At 41.0% G+C, this 23,470-nt stretch overlaps 1 protein-coding gene across 1 annotated transcript in view; it reads left to right on the top strand.

Annotated features, from left to right (window-relative positions):
- LOC128657285 (gastrula zinc finger protein XlCGF26.1-like) overlaps nt 1-23,470 on the top strand; it is a 75,499-nt gene that overhangs the window by 14,680 nt on the left and 37,349 nt on the right. The window contains exons 2-6 of the mRNA XM_053711566.1: nt 709-864; nt 5,073-5,186; nt 5,544-5,657; nt 16,560-16,667; nt 17,386-17,490. Coding sequence (XP_053567541.1) covers nt 813-864; nt 5,073-5,186; nt 5,544-5,657; nt 16,560-16,667; nt 17,386-17,490 — 493 coding nt within the window. The 5' untranslated portion in view covers nt 709-812. The remainder of the gene's footprint in view (nt 1-708; nt 865-5,072; nt 5,187-5,543; nt 5,658-16,559; nt 16,668-17,385; nt 17,491-23,470) is intronic.

Below are 23,470 nucleotides of genomic sequence, written 5' to 3' on the forward strand. Positions count from 1 at the left end.
ACAGCCTCTAGCAGGATATCGATGAGGATTTCGGTCTCCCTCCAAACACTAACCCTTTTTTTTTCCCTGTGCTCCTCTATGTATCTTGGCGGTATAAGCCTGGAATCCACTGGCAATCTTTTTACACTGGGCAGACGTGCAGGGGTGATGCTTTCCTAACTGGCCAAATCTCAGCCTTGACGACTTCTGCTGCTACAGGCCGTGCGGGCGCCCAATGCCGCAAATGATCCTCTTTCAGTAAAGGCTATGCTGCTGTAGCGGGGTAAAGATATTTCACACGCTCAAACTGAACGCTGCTTCAGAGCTTGCACCCGCGCTAGCTCCACCCCTTCCGGAAGTCCGTATTACATTTATTAACACAAGGTACTGGAGAGAAGGCTGGGTGTGTGAGATGTAGAGGGAACTTCTATAAAATAAATATCTGTATATAAGGTACTGGGAACTGAGCTGTATGTGTGAGACAAATGGAACCTCTCTATAATATAATATGTATGTTATGGAAAATGTATTTATATGATGACTTTTGATAATATTTGGGTATTTCTGTAAACTAAAATTTTTATTTTTTTTAAAGTGTTTGGTTTGCTGTAAGAAAAAAACAAAGAAACAGTAGTAAAATCTCAGATACGGTTATTGCTCACCCCTAATTCATAATTTCCTCTATGACAATGAACTGTACATGAGACTTTTCTCCCTCTCTGTGTTTAGGGTCCTGTTACTGTGAAGATCACGTACAATACAGATCACTGCGTTTGTCAGTAAGGGAGAAACATTATAAGAATATCTGACAAATTCAGTTGCTGAACAAGACAATGTCTGACAAGGCCGAAAACCAAACCTCAGACCTTCCTGATGCACACGGAGGTAAGCAGGAGATCATGTGCATGTCACCTGGTTTTGTCATCAGAATAAGATATTATTTACATTAACAAACCAGAAACCTCCGTGATCTGATTGTCTTAAAGGGACATAACGATCAGTAGTGTGCTGTCACTTTACTGACTCTACTACTACTGAGCAGCATCGTATACAAAAACAAAATTCTAATGCAAAGCATAAGAACAGTATGTACATAAATAGCACTCCACAACACATGGAATACTGAACCAAGGGTTACCCCGGGACATATGAAATCCCCCAGTATTAGGGGTAAAACATGGCTTTTATTAGACTAAAATAAAATCAGTGTGTGTGTATTAAAAGCACAAGAAAGTAGCGACGGTACTTCTATACTGGAGTATTACTCAGGAGGGTAGGTGAAGGGTAGGCGACAAAAAGTACCTAAATTACCCCAACGTGTAATATATAGTTCCAATTGCAGAGTAAAGGCTCCAAATATAATAGAGAAAGTTATACCACAAATAAATTATAAATGGCTGTGTACAATTGAGGCACACTAATTGATAGGTGAAATAAATCACCAATGTGTCCGGTAGGTGAGGTACCAAACGAGTGGCTACTAGGACAAAAAGAGTATATATAGTGTGTGTGTAGGTATTGTTTCACAGAGGATAGTGAGAGTGATTTACCAAAATAAATAATAACCTCTCGTGTGGCGGTTTAGTACTAACCGGCAGAGGGAGAGAAGATAGTATATGAATATACAAACTAATAATACGCTCAGGGGTTCAGAATATTAAGTCTGTGCCGAATATAAAGTAAGGTTACTTGAACATATATCAAGGGAATTAGAGAATAGTCTATTGGATGTACTGGGTTACAACTTAGTATAAAATATTAAGTAAGGTAACTAAAACTAATATCAATTGAATTATACTATAATCCAATAGATCAACTGTGTACAACTAAGTATGGAAATAAATGGGTATAAGTCCGTAACAGTTAAATAAATACAAGGCACTGGATAATTGACCTGAGAACCAACTACAATGTTAATATAATAGCCGAGTTCTAAATAGTGTATCCAAAATTACATTGGCTTGTTGCACTTATTAGTTACACAATTTCTCCCTCAGACCTGCTGGAATATTGAGACAATAGTTCCTATTTCGCCCAGTATGTCGAGAAGGTATGGTATGTTCATACATCCACAGTTGTCTGAAGCGACTATTACTTTGCCCCAGTTAGTGTCAATACTAATAGTACATTTATTGATAGGAGTATACATTAGAAAGTAAAATATATCATTTGCTAATAAAGGATGTATTGCTAGTATACCGTACAAGTAAATATAAATTGTAGAATTATTTTTGCTGTGAGGCAGTAAAGTTACTTCAAATGAACAAGTATCTGAAAATATTATTTATTGTTGCAACAATATTGTCTACTTATGAATTTTTCTTTTCAGGCTAATCCTATATAGGTACAACAGTAGGACGGTTGAATAACTTAATAAACACTGTATAATATACCTAAAATGTGATAATTGAGTTCTAAGTGGAGTACCTAAAAAGCCGGTAAATGTAGTGCTTATATATTGCACAAGCACTCCCTGGGAACACTGAAATGTTTATATGTATGTGTGTGTGTGTGTATATATATATATATATATATATATATATATATATATTATAGTCCTCTGTATCGGGAGGAGATTAAATACATCCGTGCAATTGTACTACAAACAGTCACTGCTGTGATCTAGTCCCGAAAAGTGCTAATGGGAATACTTTTACTAGCTCAGAATAAAGATAGTATTGAGCAACATACACTCGTCTCATAACAAGACCGGTATACCGTAGGTGGCCACAATTATGACTCTCTTAGGCAGAAAGATCAACACTATAATAATACCCAACGATGTTAATTTCATGGGTCAAAAAGTTTATTTACTAGTTGTTAACTTTGTTAGGTTTGGAAATATTTCAGCCAAGAGTAACCATTTAAATTATCTTTAGTTTGTTTAAATTAACTTTAAGTTATAGAAATACACATTCACGCTTTCTGCTGTTTAAAAATGGAGACTACACATCCCCAAACGCCCTGACATGTTTCGCCTTTCGGCTTTGTCAAAGGTGGGGCGGCCGCCATAAGATAATCGTGACGTTACACTTTGCAGTTTCCTGATAGGTCCCTGCAGTCTGAATTGCGATTGGCTCTTATGGAGGGTGTGTGAGGCCAAGCTGATGCTGACATCCTGGTTTGTTTATATGGTTGCTTAGCACTCGCTGCTCATCCAAAAATGTGTAAGGTGGGGTAATTTAGGTACTTTTTGTCGCCTACCCTTCACCTACACTCCTGAGTAATACTCCGGTATAGAAGTACCGTCGCTACTTTCTTGTGCTTTTAATACACACACTGATTTTATTTTAATTTAGTCTAATAAAAGATATGTTTTACCCCTAATACTGGGGGATTTCATATGTCCCGGGGTAACCCTTGGTTCAGTATTCCATGTGTTGTGGAGTGCTATTTATGTACATACTGTTCTTATGCTTTGCATTCGAATTTTGTTTCAGTTCTTGTCTCTTTCTATGTACAGCACCCAGTTCTATTTATATTAATCGTATATAAACCCCGATCAGACATATAGGGGTATTTTTTAATAATATTAGAACTCAACACCAGTAGTGCCATCGTTCTCTGTCTTTTTATAACCAGCATCTTATACTAAGCTACTTCTTTAATCTTGTTAATAATGAACTCAGCACCACGTGCACACTCAATATCAGTCTCTGTACTTAGATGTGCAAACACATGACCTCTGTCTTTAGAATAAATCACAGTTATCTGATGCTACAGCGTCACAGGTTAGCCTGAAAATGCTCATAAAGTATCTGCTCATGATAAAAAGTAATATCACAGAAAAAAATGTCTCGTACAGGAAACCGCAGCAGATAAATATGTTTTTTTAATAAAGGATGGTCAAAGGGACATTATGTACGGTTCAGAAGCTTTACCATATACTGTCATTATTTATGTTGCCCATTTTCATTAAAGGGACATAATACTAGAGTTGCCACCTCTGCCATGTTTTCCTGGACACTTATGAGTTACACATGTTGCAGGGTGTGCAGAGGGAAACATGCATTGTGCTGCTGGATAGCACACACATAGTGACCCTGGATAGCGCTATTCATGTTCCTCCATGCACACCCTGCAGCATGTGTAACTCATAAGTGTCCAGGAAAACATGGCCGAGGTGGCAACCCTAAATTATACATTTCTTGTGTTGGTGTAAAGATTGTGCTTTGTTCTACGCTCCCTATAGAGTTCAAAAAGCGAAATCTGTAACATGCAAATCACCTAAACTGACTTCCTGATTTGCAGCAATTTGCTTTTTTGCCTCTCTGGGGACCGTGGGACAAAGCACAACTTTACACAAAAGCAATAGGTGTTAAGGGTCATTTTAAAGGGACATTAAACACATTGAGGAGATTGTAACATAAAATGATATAGATTTTTATGCTAGCTAATGTATGGCTCAAGTAACCCAGGTGCCACGGTGCTAGACACGCCTTACAAAATGTGCCCTGGTTTATGCCCTGCTCTGTTCTCGTACAGAGATTTGCAAAGCTCAGAACCATACAGCACAAATTTTGTTTTATTCTCATTCTATATATAGAAATCCAAAGAGGAGACGTCAGCACCACCAATTCATCATGATTAAGAGCCGGGTGGACTCGAAACGTTGCTGCTGCTTTGTCTTCATGTTACTGTAAATAAAGCTGATACCTTGATGAATTGGTGGTGCTGACGTCTCCTCTTTGGATTTCTTTATGTATGAGAGGTATGCTGGAGCCTCTGACGTGCGTGCACCCCATACAAACAGAGTTTGATTGATAAACTTCTCTATGTGTGTGCTGGATCCCCCATTGTTTGTTTCATATATATATATATATATATATATATATATATATATATATATATATAATATTAATGCTAAAGCTAATATAATTGAAAATGACAAACTAGCAGAAGCTAACACAGCTGTACATAATGGAACACTGACTACAAGCAAGTGACATACAACAGGTGTCAGCTGAGATTGTCGTGTGTGTATATATATATATATATGCAGAAAGTGCTTTGTGGTGATCAGTAAGTTGTTGCTAATTTTGTAAATAGTAACTTGATATTTTTTTTATTTAACAAATATTCTCACTTTGTAGACTGTACGGACGTGACACGTTCAGATGGCTCAGCAGTTGAGCACGGAGGAGAACCGTATGTGGGGGATCAGGTGAAGACTGAGCAGGATGAAGTTCCTATAAATACGGCTACAGGTGATTAGTGCATATTAAGTAACAGAAAAATTCTAGGATGGCTTCATTTTCTCTTATATGTTGTGTCTATAATATTTGGGTTACAGGGGAATGTGCAGGTGAATATGCATATATGTTGTGTCTGATTTACACCTGTTGCATGTGAGGGTGTACGTATGTTACATGTAATTGTGCATGTGTGTTGTTTATGATGCATGGGAGTTACAGGTAAGTGTACATGTATAGTCTGTGTGAAGTACACAGGTTACAGGCAAGTGAGTATGTGTAAGGTACATGTGTTTAGTGTGTACAAATGTTGTGTCTGAGGGATTTAGGCTGCAAACTACTTACAAACAGATGAATATTCTCACTGTACAGGCCGTACTGATGTGACGCCTACAGATGGCTCAGCAGTTGAACACAGAGGAAAATCGTATGTGAGCGATCAGGTGAAGACTGAGGAGGATGAAGTAGCTATAAATACATCTACAGGTGATTAGCACTGATTAAGTAAAGGGAAGTTGATGTGACATTTTGTCTTGTGTAAATAACAGTTATATTTTCTCAGAAGGTTACACAGCAGGTATAGTTATATCACTACAGCTGCAGTAGTACTGGGTGGGAGTCACATAGACAAGCTGTGTGTGCTGATACACAGGTATAATTATAGCACTACAGATGCAGTAATACTGGGTGTGAGTCACATAGACAAGCTGTGTGTGCTGACACATGGGTATAATTATAGCACTACAGCTGCAGTAGTACTGGGTCTGTCACATAGACAAGCTGTGTGTGCTGATACACAGGTATAATTATAGCACTACAGCTGCAGTAGTACTGGGTGTGAGTCACATAGACAAGCTGTGTGTGCTGATACACAGGTATAATTATAGCACTACAGCTGCAGTAGTACTGGGTCTGTGTCACATAGACAAGCTGTGTGTGCTGATACACATGTATAATTATAGCACTACAGCTGCAGTAGTACTGGATGTGATCTCACATAGACAAGCTGTGTGTGCTGATACACAGGTATAATTATAGCTCTACAGCTGCAGTAGTACTGGGTCTGTCTCACATAGACAAGCTGTGTGTGCTGATACACAGGTATAATTATATCACTACAGCTGCAGTAGTACTGGGTCTGTGTCACATAAACAAGCTGTGTGTGCTGATACACAGGTATAATTATAGCACTACAGCTGCAGTAGTACTGGGTCTGTGTCACATAGACAAGCTGTGTGTGCTGATACACAGGTATAATTATAGCACTACAGCTGCAGTAGTACTGGGTCTGTGTCATATAGACAAGCTGTGTGTGCTGATACACAGGTATAATTATAGCACTACAGATGCAGTAATACTGGGTGTGAGTCACATAGACAAGCTGTGTGTGCTGATACACAGTATAATTATAGCACTACAGCTGCAGTAGTACTGAGTCTGTCACATAGACAAGCTGTGTGTGCTGATACACAGTATGTTTATAGCACTACAGCTGCAGTAGTACTGGGTGTGAGTCACATAGACAAGCTGTGTGTGCTGATACACAGTATAATTATATCACTACAGCTGCAGTAGTACTGGGTGGGAGTCACATAGACAAGCTGTGTGTGCTGATACACAGGTATAATTATAGCACTACAGATGCAGTAGTACTGGGTGTGAGTCACATAGACAAGCTGTGTGTGCTGATACACAGGTATAATTATAGCACTACAGCTGCAGTAGTACTGGGTGTGAGTCACATAGACAAGCTGTGTGTGCTGATACACAGGTATAATTATAGCACTACAGCTGCAGTAGTACTGGGTCTGTGTCACATAGACAAGCTGTGTGTGCTGATACACATGTATAATTATAGCACTACAGCTGCAGTAGTACTGGGTGTGAGTCACATAGACAAGCTGTGTGTGCACTACAGCTGCAGTAGTACTGGGTCTGTGTCACATAGACAAGCTGTGTGTGCTGATACACAGTATAATTATAGCACTACAGCTGCAGTAGTACTGGGCCTGATCTCACATAGACAAGCTGTGTGTGCTGATACACATGTATAATTATAGCACTACAGCTGCAGTAGTACTGGGCCTGATCTCACATAGACAAGCTGTGTGTGCTGATACACAGGTATAATTATAGCACTACAGCTGCAGTAGTACTGGGTCTTAGCTCACATAGACAAGCTGTGTGTGCTGATACACAGGTATAATTATAGCACTACAGCTGCAGTAGTACTGGGTCTGTGTCACATAGACAAGCTGTGTGTGCTGATACACAGGTATAATTATAGCACTACAGCTGCAGTAGTACTGGGTCTGGCACATAGTCAAGCTGTGTGTGCTGATACACAGGTATAATTATAGCACTACAGCTGCAGTAGTACTGGGTCTGGCACATAGTCAAGCTGTGTGTGCTGATACACAGGTATATTATAGCACTACAGCTGCAGTAATACTGGGTCTGAGCTCATATAGACAAACTTTCACCTAGATTACGAGTTTTGAGGTAAGCTGAAAAAGCAGCGTTAAGTCCTAACGCTGCTTTTTCACTACCGCTGGTATTAAGAGTCTTGCAGGTTTAGGGTTCCCGCACACTTTTTTGGCCTTACCGCAAAACGACTTACGTAAACTTCGTAAACCCTTCCATAGCGCTGGTATTACGAGTCTGTCCTGGGAGGCCAAAAAGTGAGCAGTAGACCCTACCCCGTCAAGAGTCCTAACGCATTTAAAAGTCAGTAGTTAAGAGTTTTATGGTACAACGCTGTAGCATAAAACTCATAACTAAAGTGCTAAAAAGTACACTAACACCCATAAACTACCTATTAACCCCTAAACCGAGGCCCTCCCGCATCGCAAACACTAAAATAAAATTATTAACCCCTAATCTGCCGCTCCGGCCATCGCCACAACTATAATAAACATATTAACCCCTAAACCGCCGCACTCCCGCCTCGCAAACACTAGTTAAATATTATTAACCCCTAATCTGCCGTTCCTAACATCGCCGCCACCTGCCTACATTTATTTACCCCTAATCTGCTGCCCCCAATGTCGCCGCCACTATACTAAATGTATTAACCTCTAAACCTAAGTCTAACCCTAACACTCATAACTTAAATCTAATTACAATAAATCTAAATAAAAATTCCTATCATTACCTAAATAATTCCTATTTAAAACTAAATACCTACCTATAAAATAAACCATAAGCTAGCTACACTATAACTAATAGTTACATTGTAGCTATCTTAGGGTTTATTTTTATTTTACAGGCAAGTTTGTATTTATTTTAACTAGGTACAATAGTTATTAAATAGTTATTAACTATTTAATAACTACCTAGCTAAAATAAATACAAAAGTATCTGTAAAATAAAACCTAATCTAAGTTACAATACCACCTAACACTACACAATACTTAAATAAATTAACTAAATTAACAACAATTAAATAAATTAAATTAGCTAAAGTACAACCGCCCCCCACTAAATTACAGAAAATAATAAACAAATTACAAGATATTTAAACTAATTACACCTAATCTAATAGCCCTATCAAAATAAAATAAAAGCCCCCCCCCTAAACTAAACTATCCCCCTAGGATTGAGCTCACATTCTATTGGCTGATTGGAACAGCCAATAGAATGCAAGGTCAATCCTATTGGCTGATTGCATCAGCCAATAGGATTTTTTCTACCTTAATTCCGATTGGCTGATAGAATTCTATCAGCCAATCGTAATCTAAGGGACGCCATCTTGGATGACGTCACTTAAAGGAAACGTCATTCAGTAAGAAGACTTCGTTTGAAGAGGATGCTCCGCGTCAGATGTCTTGAAGATGGACCTGCTCCGCGTCGGATGGATGAAGATAGAAGATGCCGTCTGGATGAAGACTTCTGCCCGTCTGGAGGACCACTTCGCCCGACTTGGATGAAGACTTCTGCCGCTTCCTTGAGAATGGATGTCCGGTCTTCAGAACAGTAAGTCGATCTTCAGAGGGTTAGTGTTAGGTTTTTTTTAAGGGTGTATTGGGTGGGTTTTATTTTTAGGTTAGGGTTTGGGCCTGCAAAAGAGCTAACTGCCCTTTTAAGGGCAATGCCCATCCAAATAACCTTTTCAGGGCAATGGGGAGCTTAGTTTTTTTTAGATAGTATTTTATTTGGGGGGTTGGTTGTGTGGGTGGTGGGTTTTACTGTTGGGGGGGGGGGGTTGGTTGTTTTTTTTTTTTTTTACAGGTAAAAGAGCACATTACTTTGGGGCAATGCCCCGCAAAAGGCCCTTTTAAGAGCTATTGATAGTTTAGTTTAGGCTAGGGTTTTTTTTTATTTTGGGGGGGCTTTTTATTTTATTTTAACATGGCTATTAGATTAGGTGTAATTAGTTTAAATATCTTGTAATGTGTTTATTTTCTGTAATTTAGTGTTGTTTTTTTTGTACTTTAGCTAATTTAATTTATTTAATTGTTGTTATTTAGGTTCATTTATTTAATTATAGTATAGTGTTAGGTGTTATTGTAACTTGGGTTAGGTTTTATTTTACAGGAACTTTTGTAAAATAAGTGTTAGGGTTAGACTTAGGTTTAGGGGTTAATGCATTTAGTATAGTGACGGCGACGTTGGGGGCGGCAGATTAGGGGTTAATAAATATAATGTAGGTGTCTGCGATGTTGGGGGCAGCAGATTAGGAGTTCATAAGTATAATGTAGGTGGCGGCGGTGTCCGGAGCGGCAGATTAGGGGTTAATACGTGTAATGTAGGTTGCGGCGATGTTGGGACGGCAGATTAGGGGTTAATAAATGTAAGATTAGGGATGTTTATGTCTACACCTAACACAAACCCGAAGTCTAAATTTTATTTCCCCATAGGAATCAATGGGACTGCGTTACTGAGTTTTTTTACACTGCTTTTTTGCAGGTGTTAGACTTTTTCTCAGCCGGCTCTCCCCGTTGATCCCTATGGGGAATTCGTGCACGAGCACGTACGACCAGCTCACCCCTGACTTAAGCAGCGCTGGTATTGGAGTGCAGTAAGGAGCAAAATTTTGCTCAATGCTCACTTCTTGCCTTTTAACGCCGGGTTTATAAAAGCCCGTAATACCAGCGCTGTAGGTAAGTGAGCGGTGAGAGAAAACTGCTCGTTAGCACCGCATAGCCTCTAACGCACGACTCGTAATCTCGCCGTAAGTGTGCTGATACACAGGTATAATTATAGCACTGCTGCTGCAGTAGTACTGGGTCTGGATCACAGACAAGCTCTGTGTGCTTATACACAGGTATAATTATAGCACTACAGCTTCAGTAGTACTGGGTGTGAGTCACATAGACAAGCTGTGTGTGCTGATACACAGTATAATTATAGTACTACAGCTGCATTAGTACTGGGTCTGAGTCACATAGACAAGCTGTGTGTGCTGATACAGGTATAATTATAGCACTAAAGCTGCAGTAGTACTGGGTCTGTGTCACATAGACAAGCTGTGTGTGCTGATACGTAAGTATAATTATAGCACTACAACTTGTAGTTCTGGGTCTGGGTCACATAGTCGAGCTGTGTGTGCTGATACACAGGTATAATTATAGCACTACAGCTGCAGTAGTACTGGGTCACATAGTCAAGCTGTGTGTGCTGATACACAGGTATAATTATAGCACTACAGCTGCAGTAGTACTGGGTCTGGGTCACATAGTCAAGCTGTGTGTGGTGATATATATGAATAATTATAGCACTACAGCTGCAGTAGAACTGGGTCTGAGCTCAAATAAACAAGCTGTGTGTGCTGATACTGTCAGGGTACCAGGAATCAGACTGAGACGAGAGGTGCAAAAATAATCACACCTTTATTAATAACAAAAAAATAATAAAAAGTCCAGAAGTCAAATAACAAGCCAGGAGTCAAAACCAGAGCTGGTAGTCAGACGAGCCGAATCAGGAGCCAAAGCGAATAGTCAGACAAGCCGGAATCAGGATCAAGGAAAACATCAGAGTCGGGAACAAGCCAGGGATCAGGAAGGACGTTAGACAGCCAGATAATACACACAAACTCTCACAAACAGGTCTGAGACAACGCAAAGGCAAAGCATACTGAACAGAGGCCCTTTAAATAATAAGTGATGACATCACAATTCTGAGACTGCATCCTGTCTCACACAGATGATGCACACCAGTCTGGCCATAAAAGGAAGTGCAGGAAATGAGCAGCATCCCCCACAATGCACCATAGTCAGCAAGAGAGATGAGTAAAATGGCTGCCAGCAGCACATGGCAAACAAGTCAGGAAAAATCCCTGACAGTACCCTCCCCTCAACGACCCCTCCCCTGCGGGAGGACAAAAGGCTTATTGGGGAAACGGACATGGAAGGCACGGAGGAGGGCGGGAGCATGAACATCAGAGGAGGGAACCCAAGAACGCTCCTCCGGACCATAGCCCCTCCAGTGAACCAAATACTGTACACGGCCCCTGGACATACGAGAGACAATAATGTTGCTGACCTTATACTCCTCATGGTTGTCAACAAATATAGGACGGGGACGAGGCAACACAGTGGTAAACCGATTACAAACCAATGGTTTCAAGAGGGAGATATGAAAAACATTGGAGATGCGCATTGCAGGAGGAAGGTCAAGAGCGTAGGCCACAGGATTGACCCGTTGGAGTATTCGAAAAGGACCAACATAATGGGGAGCCAGTTTATTGGAAGGCATACGAAGGTTCAAGTTGTGGGAGGACAGCCAAACTCTCTCCGCAATCTGGTAGGAAGGCGCGGGCAGACACCTACGATCAGCCTGGAAGTTTTGGTGCTACATAGAACAATGAAGGCAATCCTGAATTTGCACCCACATGGAACGGAGATGCTCCTCCAAAGCCGGAATACCCTGAGACATGAATGAATTGGGCAACAAGGATGGTTGAAACCCATAATTCGCCATGAACGGGGATAACTTGGAGGAAGCATTAATAGCACTATTACAAGCAAACTCTGCCCAAGGTAACAGTTCAGACCAATTATTGTGGTGATCTGAGACATAGCAACGGAGTAACTGTTCCAGAGCTTGATTAGACCGTTCCACAGCCCCATTGGATTGAGGGTGATATGCCGAGGAGAAGGAAAGCTGGATCCCCTTTTGAGCACAAAAGGAATGCCAAAATCTGGAGACAAACTGGCTACCTCGGTCCGCCACTATCTCCTTGGGTAACCCATGTAAACGGTAGACCTCCCGGACAAAAATTGAAGCAAGCTCCTGAGCGGTAGGCAACTTCATCAAGGGAATGCAATGTGACATTTTAGAATAACGGTCAACCACCATAACGATAACAGTATTGCCATTGGAAACGGGGAGCTCGACAATGAAGTCCATGGAAATATGTGTCCAAGGACACTCACCATTAGCAATAGGTTGAAGAAGACCCACAGGAAGACGTCGAGGAGTCTTATTCTGTGCACAAACTGAGCAGGAGGCAACATACGCAGCAACATCAGAACGAAGACCTGGCCACCAGCATTGTCGAGAGACAGACCAAATAATTTGGTTCTTGCTTGGGTGACCTGCGGCTTTAGGATAGTGGTAAGTGTGCAAAAGTTTAGTTCGAAGATTCTCAGGAACAAAACACTTACCACTAGGTTTCTCAGAAGGTGCATTGGTTTGTGCAGCCAGGATCTCCTCCCCCAAGGGAGAAGTCAAATTAGTATGTATGGTAGCTAAAATATGGTCAGGAGGTATAACAGGAGTAGGTACAGACCACTCCTTGGACAGAGGCGAAAATTGTCGAGAGAGGGCATCAGCCCTAACATTCTTACTACCAGGCAGGTAGGAGACCACATAATTAAACCGAGACAAAAATAGCGCCCATCTGGCCTGTCGGGGCGACAAACGTTTCGCTTCAGATAGATAAGTTAAATTCTTGTTGTCAGTAAGAATGAGCACTGGCATGCTAGTACCCTCGAAGATGCCTCCATTCCTTGAGTGCCAAAATTATGGCCAGTAATTCCCTGTCGCCAATTTCATAATTGCACTCCTCTGGAGACAATTTCTTAGAGAAGAAACCACACGGATGCAAGGAACCGTCAGGCGTAGGACGTTGAGACAAGAGGGCACCTACTGCAGTCTCAGACGCATTAACCTTTAAGAACGAAAGGCAGGACAGAGTTAGGATGAGCCAGAACTGGAGCTTAAGACTATTAAAGGCCTTAATGGCAGTAGGTGACCAATGGAGTGGATCATTCTCTTTATGGGTCATATTTGTGATAGATTTGACCAAGGAAGAAAAGTTTTTAATAAACTTTCTATATTAATTGGCGAACCCCAAAAAACGTTGAATAGACCGAAGACCAACTGGGCGAGGCCACTGCAGAAATGCAGATAACTTGTCAGGATCCATGGAGAACCCTGCAACGGAGATAACATAACCTAGGATGGTTACTTGAGTCTGATGGAACTCACATTTCTCGAGTTTACAAAACAGGCCGTTCTCACGTAGTCTCTGAAGAACCAGTGTAACATCAGAACGATGAGCCTCAAGTGTGGATGAGTGTATGAGGATGTCGTCTAAGTACACCACAACACACTGTTGCAACATATCTCGTAGGACATCATTAATAAATTCCTGGAAAACAGCTGGAGCATTACCTAGGCTAAAGGGCATTACAAAATAATCATAATGCCCGCTCCTGGTGTTAAATGCTGTTTTCCATTCGTGGCCCTCCTTGATCCTAACGAGATTGTACGCTCCTCTCAAATCAAGTTTAGTAAAGACTGTAGCTCCCTTGAGGCGGTCAAAGAGTTCCGTAATGAGCGGAATAGAGTAAGCATTCTTAATGGTAAGACGATTAAGACCCCTATAATCGATGCATAGTCTTAACTCACCACCCTTTTTCTTCACAAAGAAGAAGCCAGCCCCTGCAGGAGAGCAGGATTTGCAGATGATCCCTCGCGACAGAGCATTGGCAACATACTCCTCCATAGCACAATTCTCTGCAACAGACAGAGGGTAAACCCCTGCCCCGAGGAGGAATGGCTCCGGGTTGCAGGTCTATGGCACAATTGTAAGACCGGTAAGGAGGCAGCGTACCGGCATGCACCTTGTCAAAAATGTCTAGGAACTCTCGGTACTCCTCTGGCAATTGAGATACCGAAGAAGTGCACAAGACTTTAACTGGTTTCCGAAGACAAGTGGAAATACATTGTGGGGACCATGACAAAATTTCGGACCTGCGCCAGTCGAGACTGGGATTGTGCTTTTAGAGCCAGGGATAACGGCGAGTTTATCACCTGGAACTGGAGGGTTTCAAAATGGAGAGCCCCAACAGCCATGTACAACGGAGCAGTTTCGTGAGTAACGAGTGCAGGCTGAAGGGGCCTGCCATCAATGGCCTCAATAGCAAGTGGAACGGACCGAGGCAAAACAGAAATGGAGTGCTTTGATACAAACGCACTGTCAATGAAATAGCCCGCAGCACTGGAGTCAACAAGAGCCTTGGTGACTATGGAGGAGTCCACCCAGGAAAGGACAACCGTGACCAAAGTTTTCTCCTTAAGCGGTTCCGGGAACGAGGATAAACCACCCAAGGTCTGCCCCCGACAGGACCTTAGATGTGAGCGTTTCCCGGCCGTGTAGGACAAGACTTCAAAAGTTGGCCCTGTAACCCACAATAGAGGCAGAGCCCCTCCCTCCTCCTAAAGGCCCTCTCTGCCGCGGAGAGACGCGTGAATCCCAACTGCATTGGCTCAGCAGTATCTGGTGACTCTGGACCAGGAGGAAAGGGAGGCATGGGTGGGAACGAACACGTAGGAGACAACGGAACAGAAGGCTTCCGCAAGCGCTGCTTGAAAGAGGGCCTCTCTCTGAGTCTGATGTCAATTAGACACCAATGCCTCGAGATCCTCTGGTAAATCTCTGGCAGCAACTTCGTCTTTAATGCATCAGAGAGCCCATGAAAGAAGGCAGCAACAAGTGCTTCATTGTTCCAACCAACCTCTGCGGCAGGCGTACGGAACTCAATAACATATTGAGCAATAGATCTTGTACCTTGCTGAATGGACATGAGTCGTTTAGCAGCAGAGGAGTGAGCCGGAACATCAAATACCCTTCAAAAGGAGGCCACAAATTCAGGGTAATTTGAAATCACCTTTATTAGTCTCCCACAAGGGATTAGCCCAGGCAAGAGCTGTGTCAGAGAGTAACGAGATGAGAAATCCCACCTTAGCTCTGTCAGAGGGAAACGCCTGAGGTAACATCTCAAAGTAAATGCCCACCTGGTTCAAAAACCCTCTGCACTGAATAGGATTGCCTCCATATCGTTGAGGTAGAGGTGCAGAACTGGACATGCTCCTGGTAGGACTAGGTGCAGCAGCGGAAACAGGAGCAGCCATAACTTGTGGGACACTTTGGTCCAAATGTGCAGTGCGAGTCAGCAGGGTTTGCAGGGCTAGAGCAAATTGATCCAAACGGTGATCCTGTTCATCCATCCTGGAAATGATGGCAGGTAAAGGTGGATTATTAGCACCATCAGGATTCATGGCCTTTGCATAATGTCAGGGTGCCAGGAATCAGACTGAGACGAGAGGTGCAAAAATAATCACACCTTTATTAATAACAAAAAAAATAATAAAAAGTCCAGGAGTCAAAACCAGAGATGGTAGTTAGACGAGCCGAGTCAGGAGCCAAAGCGAATAGTCAGACGAGCGGGAATCAGGAACAAGGAAAACAGCAGAGTCAGGAACAAGCCAGGGATCAGGAACCAGGAAGGACGTCAGGCAGCCAGGTAATACACAGGAACTCTCACAAACAGGTCTGAGACAACGCAAAGGCAAAGCATACTGAACAGAGGCCCTTTAAATAATAAGTGATGACATCACAATTCTGAGACTGCATCCTGTCTCACACAGATGATGCACACCAGTCTGGCCATAAAAGGAAGTGCAGGAAATGAGCAGCATCCCCCACAATGCACCATAGCCAGCAGCACATAGCAAACAAAACAGGGAAAAAACCCTGACAGATACACAGGCAATATTCTGAGGTTTAGTACAGGAACTGGCGGAATAGTAAAACGTGGACTGGAATCTGTACTCAACCTAAGACTTCTTAAGTGTCTGTGGAGATTACTTAGGAGCAGGAATCTGTATTCAAGCAGGCGATATACCGTCCCTCTCTGGCATCTTTTTTCTTTTGAAAACACCAAAAGGCCCAAAATACTTGTTCCTATGAATTATTCCATTGTCCCCTACACTCCTAATACAGGGTAATTAAAGGTAATGCGGATGTAATTCCTGAACACCTATCTTTTTTATGTTTGTAAATCAGTTTCCTTTAAATATTAAGAGATAAAATATCTTAAACATGTCTGGGAATAATAAATCTGTGTACAACAAAGTAATTTCCGGCTGTAATTACAGGGCGTCTAGAGGAAAACCCGGGCACTGGGCTATTAAATGTGAAGGAAGAGGATGAGACAGATGACATGAATAGTCATCGGACTGAAATTCATTGGTCCCTCCCTGCCGGTGAGTAGTAATACGTGAGAGTCTGCCGGGGCTGTGCACACAGTTACTTACTGCTCTCCCTTGTAGTTTAATGTCTCGTTTATAAGCGCAGATAACAACATAGTTTAACCCTTATTTAGTTCATGATCTATTTTTATACTAGAATATAGTAGGGTATAGCCCAGAATAAAGGATTTAAAGGGACATTAAACATTAAATAAATGCTAGATAGAGTGATCAGAGAAAAGCTCAGTCTGAGAATAACATGTAGATTCATTTTTTTTAAACATTCATTAGTTTGAATATTGATAAAGTATGTGTTAAGTTTTAGTGTCTATAAAACATTGGAGCTGCCATGTTGTAACTTAGGTTACCTTCTCTACAGTGGCCAATTAGAGACAGATATAAATAGGTCACTAGAGTGTGCAGTCAATGGCTGTGTGGAATATAACAGTGTTCTGCACTTCCATTTTTAAAAGGAACTTGAAAGCTCGCAATTTCAGAATGGAATTACAGGAAAAGGGGACATAAAAAAAAAAAAAAAAAAATTAAAGTATATTGCAGTTTTATTTTTTTACATATACAATTTATCCATTTTATATTGCCATCTCAAAGTGTTTAATGTCCCTTTTAAGCTAAAAAGTAGAAGAATTGAGGGAAGGGAAGGTATCAGTGTGATTTTAGTGCTATTTTCTGTCTGGGAAATACACTTTTATGGTAAAGTTATATATTTGTACAGATGAAGATAATGCTGATATAGTGAAAGTGGAGATAACAGAAGATCTGTTTCTGAGTCGTCAACTGGAAGCCCCGGATGAGGAAACCAGTGACAATATCAGCCAAGGTGAGTGTGCACGTGTGTTGTGTGTGTGAGGCATGTGGTTTACAGGTGAGTGCACATGTGTTGTGTGAGGCATGTGGTTTACAGGTGAGTGCACATGTGTGTTGTGTGAGGCATGTGGTTTACAGGTGAGTGCACATGTGTTTTGTGTGAGGCATGTGGTTTACAGGTGAGTGCACATGTGGTTTACAGGTGAGTGCACATGTGTTTTGTGTGAGGCATGTGGTTTACAGGTGAGTGCACATGTGTTTTGTGTGAGGCATGTGGTTTACAGGTGAGTGTGCACTTGTGTTGTGTGAGGCATGTGGTTTACAGGTGAGTGTGCACGTGTTGTGTGTGAGGCATGTGGTTTACAGGTGAGTGTGCACGTGTTGTGTGTGTGTGTGTGAGGCATGTGGTTTACAGGTGAGTGCACATGTGTGTGTGAGGCATGTGGTTTACAGGTGAGTGTGCACTTTTAAAAAAAGAAAATATCTAACCTGGTTAATGCGGAACTCTGCTCACCTTTAAAACTTTCCCAAAGGTTTAAATGTTACTTGAATTTATATAAGGTGGCGCAAATAAATGCCGTTCTGACTTTAGTGGTGTCTATTGAAAATAAAAATCTCTATATGAAAGTGTCCTCCTGATGTATTCTAATTGGTGTATGCAAAAACAGGGGAAACCTTATTCACAGATTTCAATCTGTAGTATAAGAAACAGTATTGTGATAGAGTTTATAAAAAATCAATTTATTAATAATCTAAGATGAATACTAGACAAAACCAAATCTCATATATAACATCCTTAATGCTAAAAATACTAAACACAGGTGTTGGTAAACTATTACTTCAATTTAGGCCAGTAAAAAACAATCAATAATTAGATTGATGTATAAAATAAAGTAAAATAAGTCTAGACTTTGTAAAAAACAGTAGCAATAAAACGATTGAAACAGATTAACAAATCTTCCTATACAGTGTTAAACATGTCTCTACAAGTAATACTTTTAAGAGTATACACAGCCCTCAGAATAGGCTTTGTAATAGAGGTCATGAAAATTGTATCAACACATTAATGTCCGTTTTTCAATATATAAAAGTTGAGGCAAAATTGGGGTTAATCACTTCCCATAGGTTATGTCTCTTTTCTTATGAAAAGGCAAACAAACTAACGCTTCAGTTGCTGTAATGTTGAGGATTAGGCACCTTACTGTTCGTACTTTTTATACAGAGTGTATTTCTTACTTTGCGTCCTCCTTTCTACAAAACTTGAGCAGTTAAATTATCAGCTTGTTACATAAGTTTTTCTGCTGCATGTGTGGGCTCCTTACGTTGAACAGTGCACTGTTGTCGAGCTGTTTCCCTGTTGTACAATGAAGACCGGTGGAGTGCTGTGTCTCCCAGCCCCCGTTTACCGGTTGTACCAATGGGTTCTAATCTTCGTTAGTGGTAGATTTCCCCGATGGCGGGACTTCCTCTAGATGCTGTGAGCCTCTTAATCCACACCGCTTGTGTCTTTGTGAGTTGTCTCAACTCGGTCTCTGTGCTTACCGGTCGTCTCACTGGGTATTCACACGTATCCCAACCGACACTGAACTCCTCTGGAGCTTGACTATTTGGTGGCTTTACTCGCTGCTCACTCTGTTCCAAATCAAATGGTAATCAGGTTTCTACGCGTTTCGGCATTGCGCCTTTCTCAAGAATGTGTCCATCAGTAATAGTACATTGCCAGTTGCAGTTCCTTCAACTTCTAATGTGCATAATATACTTGTAAATTTTAAAGAATTTGTTTCTGATTCTATTCTGAAGGCTTTGTCTGCATTTCCACCTTCAAATAAATGTAATAGGTCTTTTAAAACTTCTCATTTAGTTGATGACATTTCAAATGACCAACAATATGATAATTTATCCTCTTCTGATGAGGATCTATCTGATTCAGAAGATCCTCCTCAGACATTGACACTAACAAATCTACTTATTTAAAATAGAGTATATGCGTCCTTTATTAAAAGAAGTGTTAATTACTTTGGATATTGAGGTAACCAGTCCTCTTGACGTTCAGTCTAATAAACGTTTAAATGCTGTTTTTAAACCTCCTGTGGTTTCTCCAGGGGTTTTTCCTATTCCTGAGGCTATTTCTGATATGATTTCTAAGGAATGGAATAAGCCAGGTACTTATTTTATTCCTTCTTCAAGGTTTAAAAAATTGTGTCCTTTGCCAGCAAAATCTATAGAGTTTTGGGAAAAGATCCCCAAAGTTGATGGGGCTATTTCTACTCTTGTTAAACGTACCACTATTCCTATGGAAGATAGTACTTCCTTTAAGGATCCTTTAGATAGGAAGCTTGAATATTATCTAAGGAAGGCCTATTTATATTCAGGTCATCTTCTTAGACCTGCAATTTCTTTGGCTGATGTTGCGGCTGCATCAACTTTCTGGTTGGAGAATTTAGCACAACAAGAATTGGATTCTGACATATCTAGCATTATTCGCTTACTGCAACATGCTAATCATTTTATTTGTGATGTTAGATCCATGTCTTTAGCTATATTAGCTAGAAGAGCTTTGTGTCTTAAATCTTGGAATGCTGATATGACATCTAGATTACTATTTCTTTCTTTCCAAGGTAATAATTTATTTGGTTCTCAGTTGGATTCTATTATTTCAACTGTTACTGGGGGAAAGGGAGTTTTTCTGCCTCAGGATAAAAAACCTAAGGGTAAATCTAAGGCTTCTAACCGTTTTTGTTCCTTTCGTCAGAATAAGGAACAATAACTCAATCCCCCCCCCCCCCCCAGGAATCTGCCTCCAATTGGAAGCCTTCCTCAATTTGGAATAAATCCAAGCCTTTTAGGAAACCAAAGCCAGCCCCTAAGTCCGCATGAAGGTGCGGCCCTCATTCCAGCTCAGCTGGTAGGGGGCAGATTAAGGTTTTTCAAGGATTTTTGGATAAAATCTGTTCTGAATCAATGGATTCAGAGAATCAATGGATTCAGAGCATTGTCTCTCAAGAGTAAGACCTCCTGTGAGAAGATTTTTTCTCTCACGTATCCCAGTAAAAGCTCAGGCTTTCCTGAAGTGTGTTTCAGACCTGGAGTCTTCAGGGGTAATCATGCCAGTTCCTCTTCTGGAACAAGGTTTGGTGTTTTATTCAAATCTATTCATTGTCCCAAAGAAGGAAAATTTATTCAGACCAGTCCTGGATCTGAAAAATTTGAATTGTTATGTAAGAGTATCAACTTTCAAGATGGTGACTATAAGGACTATTCTGCCTTTTGTTCAGCGAGGACATTATATGTCCACAATAGACTTGCAGGTTGCATACCTTCATATTCCGATTCATCCAGAACATTATCCGTTTCTGAGATTCTCTTTTCTAGACAAGCATTACCAATTTGTTGCTCTTCCATTTGCCCTAGCAACCGCTCCAATAATCTTTTCAAAGGTTCTGGGTGTCCTACTCTCTAATCAGAGAACAGGGTGTTGCGGTGTTTCCTTATTTGGACGATATCTTGGTACTAGCTCAGTCTTTACGTACTGCAGTATCTCACACGAATCAACTAGTGTTGTTTCTTCGGAAACATGGTTGGAGGATCAATTTACCAAAAAGTTTCTTGATTCCTCAGACAAGGCTTAGATAGATTCAGTGTCCATGACTCTGTCTCTAACAGACAAGAGACGTTTAACATTGGTTGCAGCCTGCCGGCACCTTCAGTCTCAGTCATTCCCTTCAGTGGCTATGTGCATGGAAGTTTTAGGTCCCATGACTGCAGCATCGGACGCGATCCCCTTTGCTCGTTTTCACATGAGACCTCTTCAGCTTTGTATGCTGAATCAGTGGTGCAGGGATTATACAAATATATCACAATTAATATCCTTAAATCCCAATGTACGACACTCTCTGACATGGTGGATAGATCACCATCGTTTAGTTCAAGGGGCTTCTTTTGTTCGGCCAACCTGGACTGTGATCACAACAGATGCGAGTCTTTCAGGTTGGGGAGCTGTTTGAGGATCTCTGACAGCACAAGGGGTTTGGAAATTTCAAGAGGCGAGATTTCCAATAAATATTTTAGAACTCCGTGCATTTCTCAGAGCTCTTCAGTTTTGGCCTCTGTTAAAGAGAGAACCGTTCATTTGTTTTCAGACAGACATTATCACAACAGTGGCATATGTCAATCATCAGGGTGGGACTCGCAGTCCCCAAGCTATGAAAGAAGTATCTCGAATACTTGTTTGGGTGGAATCCAGCTCCTGTCTAATCTCTGCGGTGCATATCCCAGGTGTAGACAATTGGGAAGCGGATTATCTCAGCCGCCAGACTTTACATCCAGGGGAGTGGTCTCTCCATCCAGATGTTTTTTTTCTCAGATTGTTCAGATGTGGGATAGATCTCATGGCCTCTCATCTAAACAAGAAACTTCCCAGATACCTGTCCAGGTCCAGGGATGTTCAGGCGGAAGCAGTGGATGCGCTGATACTTCCTTGGTGTTATCATCCTGCTTACATCTTCCCGCCTCTAGTTCTCCTTCCAAGAGGGATTTCCAAAATCATCATGGAACAATCATTTGTGTTGCTGGTAGCGCCAGCATGGCCACACAGGTTTTGGTATGCGGATCTGGTTCGGATGTCCAGTTGCCCGCCTTGGCCACTTCCGTTACGGCCAGACCTACTTTCTCAAGGTTCGTTTTTCTATCAGGATCTCAAATCATTACATTTGAAGGTATGGGACTTGAACTCTTAGTACTAAGTCATAGTTTTCTCTGACTCAGTGATTGATACTATGTTACAAGCTCGTAAATCAGTCTCTAGGAAGATTTATTATAGAGTTTGGAAGACTTACATTTTATGGTGTTCTTCTCATAAATTCTCCTGGCATTCTTTTAGAATTCCTAGAATTTTACAGTTTCTTCAAGATGGTTTGGATAAGGGTTTGTCTGCAAGTTCCTTGAAAGGACAAATCTCCGCTCTTTCTGTTTTATTTCACAGAAAGATTGCTATACTTCCTGATATACACTGTTTTGTACAGGCTTTAGTTCGTATTAAGCCTGTCATTAAATCAATTTCTCCTCCTTGGAGTCTTAATTTGGTTCTGAAGGCTTTACAGGCTCCTCCATTTGAGCCTATGCATTCTTTGGACATTAAACTACTTTCTTGGAAAGTGTTGTTCCTTTTGGCTAGCTCTTCTGCTAGAAGAGTTTCTGAGCTATCTGCTCTTTCTTGTGAATCTCCTTTTCTGATTTTCATCAGGATAAGGCGGTTTTGCGGATTTCATTTGAATTTTTACCTAAGGTTTTGAATTCTAACAACATTAGTAGAGAAATTGTTGTCCCTTCCTTGTGTCCTAATCCTAAGAATCCTTTGGAAAGATCCTTACATTCTTTGGATCTGTTGAGAGCTTTGAAATATTATGTTGAAGCTACTAAAATTTCAGGAAGACTTCTAGTCTATTATATTTTCTGGTCCTAGGAAAGGTCAGAAGGCCTCTACTATTTCCTTGGCTTCTTGGTTCAAGCTTTTGATTCATCAAGCTTATTTGGAGTCGGGTCAAGCCCCGCCTCAGAGAATTATAGCTCATTCTACTAGATCAGTCTCCACTTCGTGGGCTTTTAAGAATGAAGCTTCAGTTGATCAGATTTGCAAAGCAGCGACTTGGACCTCTTTGCATACATTTAATAAATTCTACCGTTTTTATGTATTTGCTTCTTCGGAAGCAGTTTTTGGTAGAAAAGTTCTTCAGGCAGCTGTTTCAGTTTGATTCTTCTGCTTTTGATTTAAGTTTTTTTTCTTTCAAAAATGAAAATAAACTTATTTTTTTGGGTTGTGGATTAATTTTTTCAGCGGTATATGGCTGTTTTTATTTTATTCCCTCCCTCTCTAGTGACTCTTGAGTGGAGATCCACATCTTGGGTATTGATATCCCATATGTCACTAGCTCATGGACTCTTGCCAATTACATGAAAGAAAACATAATTTATGTAAGAACTTACCTGATAAATTA

The sequence above is a fragment of the Bombina bombina genome, chromosome 4 (assembly GCF_027579735.1).
Source record: "Bombina bombina isolate aBomBom1 chromosome 4, aBomBom1.pri, whole genome shotgun sequence".
In the NCBI taxonomy this organism is placed as follows: Eukaryota; Metazoa; Chordata; class Amphibia; order Anura; family Bombinatoridae; genus Bombina; species Bombina bombina.